This window comes from Topomyia yanbarensis, chromosome 3 (assembly GCF_030247195.1).
Source record: "Topomyia yanbarensis strain Yona2022 chromosome 3, ASM3024719v1, whole genome shotgun sequence".
NCBI classification, from domain to species: domain Eukaryota; kingdom Metazoa; phylum Arthropoda; class Insecta; order Diptera; family Culicidae; genus Topomyia; species Topomyia yanbarensis.
In genome coordinates, this window is record NC_080672.1 from 91,394,787 (window position 1) to 91,415,270 (window position 20,484).

General features: G+C 40.7%; 4 protein-coding genes across 4 annotated transcripts; 1 reads left to right on the top strand and 3 right to left on the bottom strand.

Annotated features, from left to right (window-relative positions):
• Positions 1 to 235: 235 nt before the first annotated feature.
• LOC131692284 (glutactin-like) lies at positions 236 to 18,345 on the top strand. Its single transcript, XM_058979244.1, has 6 exons — positions 236 to 341; positions 16,229 to 16,661; positions 16,720 to 17,244; positions 17,301 to 17,675; positions 17,739 to 18,069; positions 18,124 to 18,345. The coding sequence occupies exons 2-6, from the start codon at positions 16,239 to 16,241 to the stop codon at positions 18,231 to 18,233; spliced, it is 1,764 nt and encodes a 587-aa protein (XP_058835227.1). The 5' UTR covers positions 236 to 341; positions 16,229 to 16,238; the 3' UTR covers positions 18,234 to 18,345.
• Positions 5,571 to 6,518, bottom strand: LOC131687054 (uncharacterized). Its single transcript, XM_058971095.1, has one exon. The coding sequence runs from the start codon at positions 6,516 to 6,518 to the stop codon at positions 5,571 to 5,573; it is 948 nt and encodes a 315-aa protein (XP_058827078.1).
• Positions 8,541 to 10,535, bottom strand: LOC131687055 (uncharacterized). The gene has a single exon (XM_058971096.1). It carries the CDS (start codon positions 10,533 to 10,535, stop codon positions 8,541 to 8,543), a length of 1,995 nt encoding a protein of 664 aa, XP_058827079.1.
• LOC131687056 (uncharacterized) lies at positions 10,662 to 12,674 on the bottom strand. Its single transcript, XM_058971097.1, has one exon. It carries the CDS (start codon positions 12,672 to 12,674, stop codon positions 10,779 to 10,781), a length of 1,896 nt encoding a protein of 631 aa, XP_058827080.1. The 3' UTR covers positions 10,662 to 10,778.
• Positions 18,346 to 20,484: the final 2,139 nt, after the last annotated feature.

Consider the following 20,484-nt stretch of genomic DNA (forward strand, 5'->3'; position numbering starts at 1 on the left):
CTCGAACACTGACTAATTAAATTCACCTGGCAGCTTGCAAAAATGCATTCACAAAAAATCACGGCTTATCCTTCCATAGAAAACTTGACCCTGGCCAATTTTATCAGTGGTAAAATCGGGTTACCCTCGGCCTACCCGAACACGGTACGACTGATAAAATTGGATAAGCCACGTGAAATGTCTACTCCCTTCTGTATTTAAGAGGGCACACAGCCTGGAAACTGATTTCAGTTCGAATTTGGTGACTCGTGGTAATACTTTGGATATAGTGTATGTTCCGGATTAATATCGGCTGACGTGTTTCAGTGTGACATATATCGGTGAAAAATTGAAATTTGAAGGTTTGTCAATTAAATTGTAAATCATGAACCTTTCTGCTACGACTGGACTTAATTAATTTAGCGTAGTAGCTTATACGTTGTATCTACAGTGATAAACTGGTGAAATGAATAATACAGTTTACTTATGAAATATTACAAGCCCGTTCGCAATTGCAAGTTCATCATGTAAAAGTCTGCGATCAATCGAAAACCTTCCGAACCTTTTACACAACGCAAATATAAATTTGGATTATGTATAGCCTTTGAATAAATTGCTTCACCAAGGAAAGAACAAACCTGAAGTTTGCCTGTACTCTACCAACTATTAATAATTGGAAACGAAAGGGGAAAATTCCGCTATGAAACTGTACTACCAATCATGGTTTGGTGATTGACAATTCGTGGTGTATGATTGTTTTGTTCCGAGAGTAACACTGAATTTCGTGTGTGTAGTCATCAATAAAAATGGTATGAAGAATTCATGTGAATTACCCTATGCATAAAATATTGCGACCTTGTGCATTTAGATAGGGCTACACGGCCCAAACATGCATTCAAATTCACGAATAACTTGCCACGTTTTTTTTTGGAAAATTACGTTTTTACAATGCGAAATAGGACCGTGAACACAAATCATGCATTTTGGATATGTGTTCTACTTTTCTTTCATAACGTCATGATTTCAGCAATATTATCAACGATTCGTTTTTCTGTCCGTGAACTAATTCACAACTTTTCAAACAATATTCATAAACCAAATACTGATTCGTGATTTTATATTCATAGATTTAGTAACGTTGTTTACGGCGCGACAACATCACGTGAGCTGATTCATGATTCATATCATTTATATACTGTATCTGTATAGTTCATTGTTATAGTGAATTAGTTCAGCTCGTGAATGTTTCACAACATTCAGAATATCATCCATTCCAGCTCTGTGAACTGGTTCCTGATCATATGGTCACGATTCACAATTCGTGTACGAGTAATTTTTCGCAAAACCATAAAGTGGGTATCTACTTTCATGTTATAATTCATGTACTATACCAGAATATATCTAAGCCAGTGGCGTAGCCAGAAATTGGGTTTGGGGAGGGTTTTGATGAAAATCGTTGCTTTTCTCGAAAACGCTAAAATTTAATTCAAGTTGAATAAATTAGTGAAAGTTCCGAATCAAAATTAGTCTCACAGCGCCTTTCATAATTTCTTATATAATATGTCAATGAAGTTAAAGAATACAAAAACAAAGTGTATTTTTAAAGTGGACTAACAATTCAAAAAAAAATTTCTAACGGTCTATATTAGATAATTTCGAAACCATCAACATTGAAGGTTTAGCAACCTCAAAGAAGCTTTCCAACATAAAAAGCGCACATTTTGATATAATGATTTTGGTGATGAAATCTCCTAGAAGTAATTATACAGGAGTAACTCTTCAAAAATAGTATGAGATTTGGTGTCTTCAGCAAAGTTGTTGATAATGTAAACCTTGTAGAAAGTATAAAGGCAACATAAATGCAATAAATCGAGATGCAAACCAATATTTGAGAGATTTTCTTAAAGTAAGTCCTTACAATAAAACTAGAATATAGAGACTACCTTGAATAGAATGTGAATTTATTTGTTTATACACAGCAGAAGAGATCAATCGATTACAGTTAGATCAGAATAACTTGTTTGAAAAGTTTTCTTTCACATATAGTCTGATATATTTCGATATTCTGAACACACGCAGTATGTATATTTTCTTCAAAATTAGTAATGTCAACAAGGTTTTTTTTTCATTTTGATTATAGGGGCGTTAACCTTAAAGTCTTTCGGCTCTTTTTCAAAAATTTCTAACCTTATGTGCGAAGGTTGGGAATCGAATCTAGGTGAGATGCGTACAAGTCAATCGACTTACCACTACGCTTTGCCTACCCCATTCAACAAAGTTATTTGAAAGAGCATTTTCGAAAACTTTGCTGATTAGACATTAAATCTCTAACTAAATTTGTTTGAAGAATAAATACTTTATAATTATAATTACTTCTAGGAGGATTAACATAGAAAATTATTTCATTAGAAGCTGCATTGCTTTACGTTATAGTATACTTCAAAGATACTAAACATCCAAAGTTGATAGTTCCGAAATAATGTGATCGTGACCGTAAACACTTTTTTCGAGCAATAATTTTAATTTTCTTCACTATTAAAGCTTAGAACTCCAAAGCAAGTCCTCTTATACATCATTTTATTACACCATTCAATTCAACACTCAAATATATACCATTAATAGCCACTAACTTGCAATATTTGGAAATTTTCATTATTGTCCTGCTTATTTATATAAATATATATATAAATATATATATATTTATATAAATTTATATAAATAATTTACAACAAAAATCAAATGCTTATAAAAACCGATCCTTACCAAACGGTAAACGTATTTTCATCATTTTCCGTCTACTTTCAAAAATATTATTATCGCTGCAATCACATTAAGTTTTTGTCGCTTTTTGTTGAGAATGCATAGATTCTTAAAAAAGACGGTGGTCAGCTATTTTCGTGCTCGTCCCTTATCACCTATTTTTGTAAAGTGATTCATCAGTAGTGCTATCTTTGTAAATGAACCTTGGTTATGCCACTAATTTTTTCCGATCTTTTTTATTGCAAAGCAGTCTTAATTTCGTTATATTCTGAATTGCATATATTTTGTCGTAATTTTAAATATTCTATGATTTGATGATATTGTACGGGAACACTTATTCGCCAGTTGATGCCAATCGAGCTGACATTTCTTTACACTGAGCAAACCAATTTTTTTGTTTAGTGGTTTTTTGGCCAACTAGGAAACGAACCCACTGGGTCTTTAATGCGCGTGGGGAATACGCATGATCTTGTCGGAGTGAATGATGACTTTTGAATTATGTATGAGAGTTGAGAATTAATAATTCGCAAGAACAATTCAAAACCAATTACCAATTCGCTGCAATCATTTCAGTACGAGGAACAAATGTTTTATTGTCATAGTTAATGGTTTACTTTTAGTCCATCACAAGGTCAGTCAAAATTTCTGTTTCGCGTCTTCATTGTAATATCGCAACGTTTACTCGAACGAACTCAACTTATGTGCTTTTAATATGCTTGTGATACTACCTATGAAGGACCATTTATAAATTCTGCCACGGGGAAGAGCTGGAACAAATAGTAACATAAATGGAATGAGGAGCACGTCATGTGCTTTGACGCAACCATATTCCATAGAACATGGGCACTTTTGCGTGCAACGGCAGTATTGTGCACCGACAAAAAAAGAAAAACTGAAATCATTTGGTTCGTATTAGACCAAGGGATAATTTATGAATGGTCCACAATACCACTTTTGAATTCATTGTTTATGGTCCATTTTATATTGTCGACAACATTCCCGACAGCCGGCTGTCCGGAGTTCAAGTTGTTTTCGATGAAACAAACTCTCGATAAACGATTACCCAGAGTTTGAACGCCTTAACGTCTAGAACATTTACGTATCCTACGGTCAATAAACTATTCAAACTGTTTATGTACGAAAATATATTTTCAGTCGCATCGCTTGCTTGAGGCGAACCATAACTAACAACCCACCCACTATCCAATCCGTGGTACTACGTGGAGTGTTACTAAGTCGGGGCCTTCAGTTAAGTAAGTACCACATCAACACTTCCTTTCTCGTATCCTAAGTTGCGGTAAAGATGGTCGTGGCCCGCAATGGTCTCAGGCGAAATTCTCGCTTGGACTGGATCAATTGTTATTCCCAAACAATGCTCCTCTAGTAGTCTGGCTGGAAATGAGAGTCATCAGTCTGCAATCTACGAAGTATATCGTGCTTACGCAACGCAACGCAACTCTATGCATTCTCAAAAAATACATATTAGCAAATATTGAAATGAATAAAATTTTCCGGTGAGCAAGTTTGTATTTATAGACAATCGACCTAATCAAACTTCGCTTCCCATTCGAAGCATTGTCCATAGTCCATATTTCGGAATATATCTTCAAAAAAGAGTTTATGACAATTTGACAACTATAGGACCTAAGAGTTTACGAAATCCAATTCCCACTATTGTCCAAAAGTCGATTATTCAAAAATCTCAAAGTAGTAGGATCTACACGCGAAATTTCGGCTCTTTTACGCTAACCGAACACGAAGTCTGTCAAGACTACTATTTTCAAATACGGCACTGAAAACCGGTTCATAACAATTTCAACTAAAAATATAATTGAATGCTTGATTTCGTCTAGTTGCTATTTGGGTGAACTAACGTTTTGTTGAAAACAATAATCTGGCGCTGTTGATTTGATGCTGTCAGTCGCCGTTTGGATTCGAAGGTTTCAACCTAGGCACAAAACTTGACAAGCTTACTTGGGTAAAAGTTTTAAAAGCTTGTCTCTGCTTGTAACGTTTGTTTCAGCCTGGACACAAACGCATATGCCGTTACACTACTATTTCAGAACAATTGAAATTCAACTGATCTCATTGTTGATATAAACTAGTTCAGCTTTAAATACAACATATTTCAAAATGATGACTAATTTTTATTGACGTTTTGTTCCATCGACCGACGGTTGGAAGTATGGAGTTTAATTGTTGCAATACTCCGCGGAGGTCAGTTATGGCATACGTAGTTATGTTTCTCATAATGTTATCTTTTGTGGACTGCAATCTTAATTTTTTGTTGGGAATTTTTGTGGCGAAATGACAAAATGTAATTTGCAAATTGTTTGTAATAAATGAATGTTGTGTAATATCACCGGCTGCTGTCCGGCCTTACAGGTTCCTAGTGAACTCACTTCCCGGACGCGGAACAAGTAGCGAAATCAGCACGAAAAGAACTGGGTTTCGGACGGTTTCAAAAACGCACTTTACTCGTCGAATTCTCAGTGATAAGTGAAGTATAATTCTCGTTTTCGTTTCCTTTCGTACCTTTATTACATGTTGGATGTGAGCGTGTGTGAGTGTGCGTGTGTTTCATTTTCAGCTGTCATGATTAAGCGGACGCAAGGTAAGTGTATTGTAGGTGAGTATATTTTACATTGGTTTTGTTTATTTATATTTTAGGTTTTGTTTCAGGTAAGTTGAGGTGGTTTCATCAAGGTAAGTATGCAGTAGCTATCAAGTTCCGCAACATCCCGGCCCCTGTTGAAGCGTAGCATTCAACCGAAAGCATGCTAAGGTAGTTTTTCGATGTTCGGCTGCGCGGAATCAACATGGTTTTCGTTCTACGGTTCCTCAATGGGCAGCAAGCAAACCTGTGTGGTGGCTCTACGACGAATGCCAGCTTGCGTACGCACGTCTACAACCCGCACGATTCCATCCTTGTTCGGATAGACAGCCACAATGCGCCCGAGAGGCCATTGTTGGGGAGGAGTGTTGTCCTTTTTCCGAATAATCATCGAACCAATTTTGAACTCGGTAGGAGATTTCCGCCACTTGGCTGGCCGTTGGTGCAATAGGCTGATGTACTCTTTTGACCAGCGTTTCCAAAGATCGTTGATGGATCGCTGAGTCGCCTGGAAGTGGGAAAGGCGATTAATGGAAATATTAGAAAGATCTGGTTCGGGGAGGCAAAACACAGATTCGCCCAGAATAAAGTGAGCTGGAGTGAGCACGGATAGATCTTCTGGATTATTGGATAGCGGTGTTAAGGGTCGAGAGTTCAAGATGCCCTCGGCCTGAGCGACGGCTGTGCGTAGATCGTCCAAGTGATACGGTGAAGACCCCATGATGCGGGATAGATGGTGCTTAAACGCCTTCACAGCCGCCTCCCACAGCCCGCCGAAGTGCGGTGCTCGCGTGGGAATAAACTGGAATTCAATGCCTTTCTCCAAACACTCGTTCGCCCAATGACTGGATTTCAGCTGTTCGATGAATTGCTGTCGCATCTCCTTAACTTCGCGAAACGCGCCGACGAACGAGGTGCTGTTATCGCAGTGTATTACGCGAACGCGCCCGATTCGACTGACTAGGCGTCTAAGCGAATTGACACACGCGGCTGCTGACAACCCGGCGACGATGTCTAGCACCACGGCTTTTACGGCGAAACAAACGTACACTGCGACCCAGACTTTTACCGAAGCGCCCCTTCCCGCGAGTTGCCCACAGTAATCCAGCCCCGTATGTTCGAAAACTTTCGCTGGTGTAATGCGTGTAGCAGGCAATGGCGCCATGTACTGCTCACTTACTTTTGGACGACAACGGAAACACGTCACGCAATGGTGGACTGTCCTTCGAGCCAGGTCCCTGCCACGAACTGGCCAGAAGCGCTGCCTGATTATCGCGAGTAGTTGCATAGGTCCGGCATGAAGTGTTTGATGATGGATCGATCTTGCAATCAATTTTGAGAGATGATGATCAGCCGGTAAGACCATCGGGAAACGACTATCGTAGGATCCTGGTAGCTCCGAAAGACCCCAACAAACATTTCGTGGTTTTATAAACGTTTTAACAGTTGCTTTATTCAGCTCTAGCTGAACATTGGAAGTATACGTGTAATCATATATCGTTTATTCCACCCTTAAACATTCGGGATTTGGAGAATTTATTCAGCTTGTCTGATTAAGACACATGAAAGAACAATTCTTCAGCACGTATACAGCCTGAAGAAAACAACAGTTCAGCTTTATCAATAAACCTTTTCGTTACCGCTATTCAGCTGAGAGAATTATCATAGGAAAATTGTTAAAAAAGACATTTATTTCAAGTTACACACGCCATCAATCTCTTTGGAAGCCATATTCTTTTATTTGTGTTACGCTACAGTTAGAGAAAAATTGTATTACCTTGTTGGATATCATATCACGTACCTGGGATCCGAACCAGCAACCTGTTGAATACTAAGCACTTACCTTACTGTCTGCACCAATCTTGCATACATCGAATGCTTAAGATTTCACCGATGTACCGACAAGTCTAGGCTGCTGAATAGAGTCTGTACAAAGGTTACAGTAGCCTTCTATAGATTTGAGTGAACCTAGTTGGCTTGGGTTCGAGTCCCAACCTACGATAATTTTTTATTTCAATTTTTTTAATTAATAATTTTTAGAACATTCGGGAATTTTAAATTAGATAATTTATTTCAAAAATGATGATTATAGTCGTTTTTATTTCCAAAGTGAGGATTTATGGTTGTCACAAAACATTTAGATAAGTAAAAATGGGTGTTATATGACAGTGGTGGTAACTGAATGATGGATTGAAGTTATTTATAATTCTAAGGTGGCAATCTCCTCAATTTATTTACCACCCCTGCCAAATGATTTTCTTTGCATTGTGATTTTTTGATAAGCGGAAGTCGCTGTTCGAATTCAATAGTTTATTTATTGAATTGAGTTCGCCAGCGTGAATAATCATTTCATTGTACCTTTGTTTGCAAGTCGATGGATAGAAAAAAAATCATGGTAACAATTCTGGTGTCAAAATTTATAGCAACGTTGGAAAAAAAAGTTTCTCTTGTGTTAAATATGAGAATATTCATGTTTCACAAGTAAACAAACCGTTTCGAATTAAAAGGTAAATTTACATACACAAGGGCGCGTGTGATTTGGTAAGCTTGTACATTGAAAAACTGTAAATCGTGTATTTCCCGTGGTGAAAACTCAGTAGATATAAAAAAACTAAATAAACTTTCTTTATTTCGTTATTCATTTATTGATCTATTGCTCCTTAACTGTAATATATGCAAAACATCTTAATTTAAATATACCGAAATAATAAAAAAAATCCTTCACTTAATAGTAAAAAAATATCGTGTGTGTATTGGGACTCGAACCCAGGTCGGTTACCATTCCTCATGATTTGCTAATCGCTCCAATTTTTGTAGTAGTTACAATTACCTTTGTTAAACACATAATTCAGCTAAAAGTCAAAGGTGGTATAACGGCAAATGTAAAGGTAGAAACAACCTTTTGAAGACATGTAGTGCAGCTTAATGATTAAAGGTAATAGTATTGGTAACAGCATCGTTTATTCAACTCGCAATTCAGTCTAATTAAGATGGTTGAATAAAAGCTTTAATATTGTCGCTATTACATTTATTAGCAGTATAGTTCAGCCTAGTTGGAACTGGCGAATACTGGATTTTAAATAGGCTGAATAAACTGTTAATGTTTAAATAGTTCAGCGAAAGTTTTATTCAGCTTACATAACCTTTAATCTGCTTTAAATCAACACATAGTCTTATAGTTCAGCTCCTAATGTTTGTTGGGACGTCCATGGATGCGAAGTAGACCAATTGAATCAAACATCAAATCGAGGTTCTTGATGGGCGACTTAAATTGAGCATCCCTTAGTGAACGTTTGCCTCCATCTTGACAACGCAAGTATTGCAGCTCCACGTTGAAGGCAGTTTGTTGCGAAAGGCTGATGAGCGATTTTAGAGCATTATCGTATTCGTGTAGCGTTATCATTCCTGAATTACGATCTTGTTTGGCAGCTCTACAGTTAGATGCGAATCGCTTGCAGTAAGCTGTAATCCTCAGCAGTGGAGCAAGTTCTGAATATGCATGGATCAGTGAATCATCAGGAGAATGCACATGAAGGGCCACGGTTGACTTGCGTTCGGTCACTTGCTGCTCAATCATAGATGGTGACAATGCGAAAATTGAATCTGGCCAATCTTCCGCTGAAAGTAACAGGCAAGGTGGTCCACTCCACCAAAGAATATCCTGCAGTAGCTGCTGGGGCTCTGCTCCTCTTGATATTCGATCTGCTGGATTGTCTGTGGTAGGGATGTGACGCCACTGGAAGTTCTTAGTAAGCCGTTGAATTTCTGCGATGCGGCTTGACACGAATACCTTCCATGTAGAAGGTGGGGAAGTTATCCAGTGAAGGACAATGGTGGAATCTGTCCAAAACGTCACCTTTCCAGTAAATTTAGTCGAATTGAGAACACTATCAGCTAATTGGCTTCCCAGGACAGCAGCACACAGTTCCAAACGTGGAATACTGAGCCCACCTGCTGGAGCTACACGAGACTTGGCGATAAGAAGGTGGCTTGCTTTTGTACTATCGGCAGTTGAAACGACGTAAATGCAGCACCCGTATCCCTTCTCAGAAGCATCCGTGAAGCAATGAAGATCGTAGCAATCAGAAGGAGAGCCTAGAACCCATCTAGGCACACGAAGATTGTTTATGACTCCAATGGATGCTCGGAAGGACAGCCACCAGGATTGTAACTTATTCGGAAGCTCATCGTCCCAATTCAGATTCTCTTGCCACAACTGCTGAACGAACATTTTGGCACTGGCGACTACTGGTCCGACGAGGCCCAAAGGATCGAAAAGTTGAGACATCTCAGAGAGAGCGATGCGTTTAGTCACTCTGTCAAGTTTTGGTAGCTGAGGAACCTTGAAACCGAACGTATCATCCGATGGAAACCATAAAAGACCCAGAGTTTTAATTGAAGGTGATTGGTCAAGCTCTAGTACTGTTAACGTTTCACGGTCCTTTTCCGGAATGTGTTCTAAAATGGCCGGGTGGTTGGCACTCCACTTCCTGAGTGGGAATCCCGCTCGGCTGAGTAAACTGATCAACTGTTTACTTGATTCCACTATGGCTTCCACGCTGTCGGATCCAATCAGCAGATCGTCTACATAGAAGCCTTCCCTCACGATCGGCGCTGCTAGTGGAAAATCCTTGCCGTCGTCTTCTGCAAGCTGGTTCAGAGTCCTTGTCGCGAGAAAAGGCGCACATGAGGTACCGTAAGTAACAGTGTTTAAACGGTACTGTCTAATAGGATCGGCCTCATGCTGGCGCCAAAGTATTTGTTGTAGTGGTCGATCGTCGGGATGTACCAAGATTTGTCGGTACATTTTTTCTATGTCCGCTGTCATGACGTATCGATGGAGGCGAAAGTTGAGAACGATGGCCAAGAGAGTAGGTTGTACCGTTGGACCTGTAAGCAGCAAGTCGTTCAATGAAAGATGATTGCTACTCTTGCATGACCCATCGAACACGACTCTTGTTTTTGTGGTTGATGAATCGGGACGAGAGATTGCGTGGTGGGGCAAGAAAAACTGGGGCAACGCGACGCGAGTCTGCACCTCCTCCATGTGACTGAGCTGCTGATATTCTTCCATGAACTGCACGTAACTGGAGCGAAGAGAAGCGTCGGCACGGAAGCGTTTTTCCACAGCGTTGAGTCTTCGAGCGGCCGTGGACCACGTTTCGCCAATTAGAGGCAACATTTCTTGGCGAACAGGAAGCCGCACTACATAGCGTCCCTCAGCATTCCGGCTATGCGTCCTTGCAAAATGGGTTTCACACTGCTGTTCCAAGGCAGTGTAAACCTTACCTTGATCAAAGTTCTCCACTTCCCAGAATTTCTTAACTTGAGCGTCTAGACTCTCGACAGTAGAAACTAGACACGTAACAGATGTAGGTGAACTGGTCGGTACTTTTCCGGCGATGATGTATCCCAGGTTGGTCTTCTATAGAACCGGAAGGTGTGCGTTAAAGCAGATTTGCTCCGCTTGCAGGATCATGGAAAACAGCTCAGCCCCAACGATGATGTCAATGCCATTGCAAACGTTGAATTGTGGGTCCGCCAATGGCAAGTGTTTGGGGTCATTCCATGCACTGATGTCTACCGTCCTAGTTGGCAGATTGACGGTTAGATTTGGCAGCACCAGACAGTCCAAACTGTGCTCAAGTGATCCGAAACGAGATGATAATTGCACTGACACTGAATATCGCACATTCACAACGGCTTGGCCGATGCCACTAACTGGCATGTTCACTTTACTGCGCCTCAATGCTAGGCGTTGACACAATGATTCAGAAACGAAATTTGATTGTGATCCACTGTCTAAAAGGGCACGAGCGAGCTGGTATTGTCCGAGATTGTCCCGAACTTTGACAAGAGCAGTGAATAGCAATATAGTGGAATCACCTCTAGAGACAGGTGCAACTGTTTGAGAGATATTGGTGGAAGGTGCGACTGTACCGGACGGAGCGGGGAAGGGCGCGAATACCGGCGGCGACGACAACGAAACCGAATGATCGACCGAAGTGACGACGGAGTCACTTAATAGCGCAACGGAAGAAGAATGCGACATTTTGTTTGCAAACTGCGGCTGCTGCTGGAGCATCGATACTGCTGCAGGTTGCCTGTGTGGTGGAGCTTCCGTTGCGAGCAATGTGGGAGAAGGAGGAAGATGAAGCAGTGTATGATGCTTCTGTTGACAGTATTTGCAAGAACCGCTAGTACACTTTTTGGCCAGGTGGGTGGCTTTCAGGCAGTTAATGCATAACCCGTTTCGTTTCACTAACTCAAAACGTTGCTGAGGAGTTCGTGATCGAAAATACTCGCATTGAAATAAGTAATGACTTTGTTTGCACGCAGCACACTTCGGAGTGTGCTCCAAGGTAGAGTGGTTGGCCACCGAGCGTGGCTTGGGAGACTTTGACTCCGCAAAAGAAATAGCTGTTTGGGAGAGCTTGAGTGACTGAAGAGTTCTTGAATGCTCGTGTATAAATTTCACTAGTTCTTCGTACGATGGACGTTTGGTTTTGTCCCGCTGATTTTCATACAACTTCTGTGCGTTGGTGTCCATCCGGCTAAAAAGAAGCTCCACCAACACAGAATCCCAATGCTGCGCCTTAGTTTCCAGTGAATCCAAAATTTGAACGTGTTTTTCGAACTCATCAGCAAGATCCGATAACTCACTTGCTGATTCATTCCGAAGAGGTGTGGTGGAAAACAAGGCAGAAATATGTTGCTTTATGAGCAAATTTTTATCTTCGTAGCGATCGGAAATTATCTTCCAGGCAACAGCATAACTGGTGGATGCTATTGGAAGAGAGCAAATGATGCGAGCTGCGTCCGCTTTCAATGATGCTCGAAGATAGTGCAGCTTTTGGATGTTTGAAAGCAAAACATTATCATGGATCATCGCTTTAAACAAATCATGGAAACCTGCCCATTCTTCAGGGTTCCCATCAAACTCAGGCAGTCTCAGCTCTAGGAGACGCATACCAGAAGGTACATTAGTAGTATCAATCACTGGGACGCTAGGAGAAACTGGGCGAGTGACGGGCAGTTTGCTAGTCAAAGTCAGGCGAAAATACAGTGTCTGCAACTCTGCGCGGGATTCTGAAAATATGGGATCACCGCACCGCATAGAATCGAGCTCGGTTTCAATGCCTTCGAGCTCATCAATCAGTTTATCGAGCCGCTCAATGCGGAAAGGAATTTCGGATGATTTTGATTCGTCAAACGTTTCCTCGAAATCACGGATCAGATCAATGGATCCCACAATATAGGCACGCCTGGCGTGCAGATGTTTGAACTGCTTTGCCTTTTTATTTCGCGTGGCAGTCGCCATTTTGATTTGCTTTCACCAAAAGTAAGAAAATTGCACCCACCTGGATTTTAGGTACTTAACCTCTTCGATCGTTACGGCGTGGCCGTATTTCCAATTCGCTGCGATGTCAGCGATGACCGTAGAGCAGCAGTGATGATCCGGGAGCAACCAAATCCTTCCTTTCGTTTTCAGCAACCAGCAACAGTAACAGCAGCAGTCCAACATACAGGGAATTCTAACCGCGGGTAGCAGCAACTTTCGCACACGCAATTTTCCGGTATTCACCTTATACGATGTTCGTTTTTGCACTCGCGACGGGCACGCCAAATGATTTTTATTTAACCCGACAGTACGGTACAGTACGGCGTCCGTGACCGACAAATAAAATGGAGTGATCGTTTTTGTTCTGTTCACCATCCACTTCTTTCAGCGAAAACACGTGGTGTTAGCAATGTTAAATTTCACTTCTCCGGCTGATCCCGGGTTTCGGCACCATAAAATGTTGTGTAATATCACCGGCTGCTGTCCGGCCTTACAGGTTCCTAGTGAACTCACTTCCCGGACGCGGAACAAGTAGCGAAATCAGCACGAAAAGAACTGGGTTTCGGACGGTTTCAAAAACGCACTTTACTCGTCGAATTCTCAGTGATAAGTGAAGTATAATTCTCGTTTTCGTTTCCTTTCGTACCTTCATTACATGTTGGATGTGAGCGTGTGTGAGTGTGCGTGTGTTTCATTTTCAGCTGTCATGATTAAGCGGAGGCAAGGTACGTGTATTGGCGATTCTACGTTGAAACCGCTCGCTGATAGCGCTGGAAGGAAAGTGTTGCTGAATTTATTCTGTTCTGTCATAGTGCATATATTTTCTGTAAACATTGGTGAAAAATGACTTTTAAACACCAAATTACCGATCAATTTGTTGATAATTGTTTATGAAAATGGAGGAAAATCATCATTTTATCAGATGATGAGTAAACATCTTGCGAAAAGAGTGTAAAATATAGTGGTTTCTAATATTATTCGCAGAGCTATATGCGCGCTGTTTCGAAATGTAATTTGTTGAGCACCGTAGCCGCCGCAACAGCATTTCCCGTTCGTCCTAAGTTAAGCTAAACCTTCATGAGATGGTGTAAATTCATGAAACTCTCCAGATCACGCGAGGAAAGAGTATATCCGGCTAATAGGAAAGTGTCAGCTTTGTATCATGCACAGCCGATCCTTCTCTCCGATAGTCTTCACTGAATCTCCTACGTAGTTCAAAATATAAAGGAGTTTGACACTGGTGCTGATTGGGTCTCGGTTTCGAGTTGGAACTTTATTTATGGAACGATTTTTTATAACCACAATAATACCCCGATTACATTTCGAAGAAATGTATGAGCCAACTAGTCGTAAATTGCTGTAATTTCAGAATAATTGTAAATAAAACTAAATTTCTTACTCGTTTCATTCATATTTTGGCAGTGGTTAGCTTTATCCGAGAAGATAATGAAGATTTTGTTGTAAGCTACGACTCACTTACGGGTGAAAAAAAGCAAATTGTATCACTTTGCCAGTTCATGAGCTGAATCATAGGTGTCGCATGACTAATTTTGGTTTTGCCGCAAATCGCCAATTGTAGGTGAGTATATTTTACATTGGTTTTGTTTATTTATATTTTAGGTTTTGTTTCAGGTAAGTTGAGGTGGTTTCATCAAGGTAAGTATGCAGTAGGTATCAAGTTCCGCAACAATGAATGAATTTAATTTCTTATGAAAGATATAATTCGCAATTCTATTTTATTTAATCAGCCAGCACTAGGGAAAAATATGTTCCTAATCTAGTTTCTAGTGTTCGATAATGCTTTCAACCTTCAGTGATATACATGTATTGAATCAAAATGTCAATGAAAATCTTTCCTTGTTTTAAAATATTTGTGTGTGTGTGTGTGTGTGTGTTAACCATCCTAACTCCCACTAACTGGTAGTGATTTACAGAAAAAAGATGTTTGCATGTATTTGAACATATCCATGCAAATAACTTGGTTCAAGGATTTAGGTAGGTGTTAGCTCAATTGACTTTCCGATGACCCATTTCGTGTACAGTGCCAGACATGTTCCGAGGTCATCGTTCCATCAACCAGCCCCGCCTTACTGTAATGTTTGTATCAAATGGATTATAACATTACAATAAGACTTTCGATTCCTTACATGAGGTAAGAAATCGACGCGTATTTAGTGTATTTATTTGATTTTTGTATATATAAATTAGAATGTCTGTAGAAAAATATACCAGTTTTTCTATTTCCTTCCTCATCTCCTACTTACGCGAGTGACTGATACTTGCTTATCCATTTTTCGTCCCATTCCAAACCTCCAGATATCCTCAAAATCTCCAGCTTCTTTCTCACGCATCAAACAGCCCGAGCAATCCTTTCTCTTTCTCACGTTTGCAAGTACAGCGCAGTTTATCAACAACAGTATGCATGCAGCAGATACAGAAGACTCCACTGGCCACGCACGTGGTCCTGAGGTTTGGAAAATGTCGGAAGAAAAACTGACCTGCAGGTTTCCGAATGTGAAACTGTTCTCACTGTTGGTGCGACACCTATCGGGCGATAGCGACGGGTGACGCGCTGATGATTTGGAATCGCCACTTTTTTCACCAAGTGACGCCGAAATTTTTTCACTTTTTGAGAAAGATTCATCACTGGGAAAAAACACTTTGTTGAGTTTTTGATCTCCACTATTATTATTTACGTTGTTAAAACACTTTTTCCTTCCCCGCATCGGGAATAGACGGCCCGTATTGCGGGGAGAGCACTTTTGACACTAATGCTGTGTGGCTTTGAATCACTTTACGCCGGGATGAAACTCCAAAAAAATCACTGAATTCCACTTCCGATTTACGAAAACTGTTCACCGAGTCGTTCTTAGTATTTAAAAACACTTTTGTTTGATAAACCGTACCGAAAAACTACGATTTTGGACCGACTAGCGAGGAGCTCCAAAACAATCGACCGATCGCGGCTAAGGTACCGGTATCGTCCTTCCTTGTTTTAAAATATTTGTGATGATAAACTAGTTAAAACCGGCACTGAGGTCAGTTAAATTTTTAGTGTTTGTGAATTGGCTCAGGTGGTTGGGTCCAGTTGTTACCTTTTAAAGTTGAGACAACTACCTACTTGTATACTGACATACAAGTAAAGTTTCCAATGTGTGCAAGAAATAAATCTGTCGTTTTGAAATGCCACTAACAAGTGGTAACTTGCCACTAGCCGACGCTACGATTGGCCAGCAATTGCTATACGGGTGTTGTGTGCAAACTTGAATAGTTTTGATTCATGCATGCGAACCTGTATGCGATGGTGATTTTCAACGTATTTTCATTCAAATATTTACACAGGTTTTGAGGAAAGCTTGCTCTCGCGTATATGTCTGTTCTCTGTGATTATAGCACTCCAAGCCTTATTCATGCTCCTGCATCCGGTCCCACATTGAGCATGCGAAACACTTTGGGGTTTTTGTGTTTACGCAGAGTCTCTCCTGTAACTATATATTGACGATACACTAATCCCCCTAATCTTTAATTCCCAGAAACACAACAATGTCACCACTTTCAAAATTGCTAGCCCGACAAATCGGCCACCTAGCGCAGAAACCAAACCCTTCACTATTGACATCATGTCACCTGCAGAAACGCATGTGTTCATCGACCACCGAAACTACCCAGGAAGAGCCTCACCCAATCGTACACCTACCAGGGCTGGGAGCGCTACGTGGTTCCATGACCAAGGGTGCCTGGAGCGGTGTTCCTATTCAGCAATTTCTCAACATACGCTATGCAGAACCTGCGACAGGAGATCGACGTTTCAAGGCACCCATACCTGCTGAACCTTGGGAAGGAATACAGGATGTTTCCAAACGTGGTCGAACAGCACCGTACTACGGTGATATGAAGAAAGTACCCAAGGAAGAACTGAAGAACAATCTGGAAGATTGCATAAGTCTTTGTGTTTACACGAAAGATGTAAGAATATTATTGGCAATACATACTTTGCTAGAGTTGTAACATTCGCGCCCATCAGCTTTCAGGCAAAAAACCGGTAGTGGTCTACGTACACGGCGGCGGGTTCTACAGTGGCAGCGCCCTTCAGCACCCTCCAGAATATCTGCTCGAGAAGGACATCGTGCTCGTAGTACCGCAGTATCGACTAGCCGCTCTCGGATTCCTATCTACCAAAACCGAAAATATACCAGGCAACGCTGGCGTCATGGATGTTCTACTGGCATTGCAATGGGTTCAAAAGTACATTTCCCATTTCGGGGGTGATCCCGAGCAAGTGACAGCCTTTGGTCAATCTGCCGGAGCGGGTATCCTTTCGGCACTGACGTTTAGCCCGGTTACGGAAGAATCATTGTTCAGTAAGGTGATCTATAACTCGGGAGCAGGACTAGCGAGCAGCTGGTCGTTCGACGTCAACTGTGAACGAAATGCTAGGGATATTGCCCGGAGAGCAGGCTGCGATCCAAAAGCTCCGTTGGAAGAGGTTGAAAAGTTCCTGATGCAGTTGGATACCTACACATTGCTGAAGTCATTCTCGCAACATATGGTAAAAAGTAGCTGGAGTAATTAAAATAATTAATTTAATTTTTATTAATATTACAGTGGCAGGGAACACCAAACGGTGTCAATACGATCGGCGGCCATCGTTTCACTCTTGGAGGACCCTCAGGAATATTCCCTAAGACTCCATATGAGGTGATGAAACGAGGAGGCGGACGAAAGAATCTACCAATGCTAACAGGGGTTGTGAAACATGAGGGTACGTTTGCGTTAGTGGATATATTTACAATATTGGCACACATGAAATTATTGAAGGATAGCGAATTTATGCGGTACGATTTACTGGAAGAGGTATCACGAATCTATGGATCTACAGAGAACAGTAACACGTTGGGCCCACTGATCGCCAGAGCAATGTTTGATGTGGAGGACTTGGTATCAGGAGATATTCGTAGACTTATACCTGGGTTGATCGATGTACAATCCTGCTAAGAATTCAACACGTTTAAGGTTTACTAAATATTGCTATATTTCTTTTAGTACAGCGGAGCAACAATCATCAAAACCACGGTTCTGAGATCGGCGCAGTTCAATAGTCGTTACAACCCAGACAAGACCTATGTCTACAGCTTTGACTATTACGGCGAACACAGTCGCTTCGGTTTCGATCAAGATGTCAGTCGGATACCATTCGACGGTGGCGTTCACCACACGAACGATCTTCTGTACTTGTTCCCATACCCTAAGTCCGCAGCAAAACTCAACCCACAGGATACAGAGATTGCCAAAAAGATGGTTGATCTTTGGACATCGTTCGCGATAGATGGCGTTCCAAGGACGAAAGATCTCCCCGAATGGCCTACGTTCAACAGTGAGTTTGTGTTGTTGTCATGAAGTGCCAATATTGAATTTTCGATTTTTACAGAATTGTACGGTCCATATCTGCATATAGACAAGAAATTTAGCATCGGGCACAACTTCTTAGATGAGCTGACTGTCACGAACGATGAAGCTCGAGCCGCCGCGAAGAAGTGACCGCACAGACTGTTGACAGCACCCACCGATTTGAGCAATAAAACATTGATATGAATGTTTCAGTTTTACGTCACTACCTCAACAAATGTAAATTTTGCTCACTACTTTTAAAATGTCACTGTATTGAAAATTATAATGTAATATGTTAGTCAATTCAGTAACGTAAACTTGAGAATAAGCTTCATCCGAAACATCTATTGTTAATACGGTACGGTGACATTTTTTTAAAGTAATGCATACAAAAACTTCTCCCTTTTGAATAATTGCTCTTGAGTCAAAATGTTTTAATTACCTTAAGAAAACATGGAGATTCATAAACCAAACTGAATCGCAAAGTTTTGTTCGAATCGGCAATGGTAGGCAATGTTTTATGGTCGGCCACTATCTCGTGGAATCCCTCCACGACGAAACAATGTGGTTTCAACAGTTGAGTGTAGAGCTTCCATGTACGTAATTTCCTCACTATATTTTGCCGTTCTTCGCATTTCAGCTCTTTTTGGACTTTGTACGTGTGTAGTCTTTCACTGAGTCTCGTACTGAGCTTTTGGGATTTCTCTTGAAAGCTTCGACTACCCGCTTATTATTCTCCATACTATAAGGAGATTAATTTTTGGTTTAGTTGAAGTCTAATGTTGAATCTTATGCAAAATTTCGCGTTAAATTAACGCGAAATTCCGCGTGGAATATCACGTGAAATTACGTAAAATATTACGTGAAATCTCGCATGAAGTTCTCCGTGAAATTTCAAGTGAAATCTAATTTTAAATTTTACGGAAAACTTCTCGTGAAATTTTATTCAAATATTACTTGAAATTTCACGTAAAATTCCTCGTGAAATTCCATGTGAAATTTGAGTAAAATTCCGCTTGGCGTAAAATTTCGCGTGAAATTCCACGATAAATTTATGCGTGAAATTTTACGTGAAGCCCCACGTGAAATTTTCCGCGGCTTTTCACGTGAAATATTAGGCGAAATTTCACGTGGTATTTTATGTCACTGAATTTCACGAGAAATTTCACGCGGAGTTTTTAGCTGAATTCCACGCGAAACTTCAAGCGAAATTTTCACGTAAACACACGATCACGTTGAGAAATTCCGCGTGAAATTTCACATGAAATTTCTCGTGACATTACACGTGAAATTTACGGACGAAATTTCGTGTGAAATTCCACGTGAACTTCGCGTAAAATTTTCGAGCAATATTTCTGGGAAAATGTCATGTGAAATCTCACATAAAATTTTGCATTAAATATCGCGTGAAATTACTCGTGAAATTTCACATGAAATCTAATATTAAATTTCAAGGAAAATTTCTCGTCAAATTTCACGTGATAATCTACGTGATATCTCACGTGAAATTTGAATGAAATTGCACACAAGATATCACGTGAAAGTTCACACAAACTACGTGTTAGGTTTTAGGCGAAATTCCTCGTGAAATTCGAGCGAAATTTCGCCTGGCGTAAAATTTTACGTGAAATTCCACGTGAAATTCCGCGAGAAATTCCACGAAAATTTTCTATGAGATATTCGCGTGAAATTATGCGTAAAATTCCACGTGAAATCCTGCGTAACATTTTGTGTGAGATTACGCACAAAACTCCGCGTAAAATTTTACGAGAAATCCCTCGCGAATTTTACGAGAAATCCCTCGAGAGATTACGAGAAAATTTCTCGTAATATTCCGCCTGAAATTCCGCGTGAATTTTCGTGCGAAACTCCACGCGAAACTCCTCGTGAAATTTTGCGTAATTATTCGTGTAAAATTGAATTTCCACGCAAAATTTTCGCGCGAAATTCCACGTGAAATACCACGCTAAATACCGCGCAGAATTTAGCTTGAAATTACACGTGTAATTCCGTGTAAAATTCCGCGCGATATTCCACATTAAATTTAACGTGAAATTCGGCGCGTAAAATTCCAACGTGAAATACCGCGTAAGGTCACATCACTTTAGGAATGAATAACAAATTTACATCAAATTAGAAAAAAAAAAAAGCATTTCATTTCCATTTTTGCATCAACTGAATTTGCCGCGCCGCCGATTTCAGGTAAAACGCCGGCGTCACACCGGCGCGCTTGCTATTTTTACCTGAAATTGTCGGCGCGGCGGCGGCGGCATGGCGCACACCTCTACTTTGTACTTCCTCGCAGAAAAGTCTGTTCAACAAACGTCCTACACTGATCCACTTTGTTGGACGTTTTGTTGAATGTAAGGCTAGTTTTCTTAGGGTTTTGACGTTTTACACG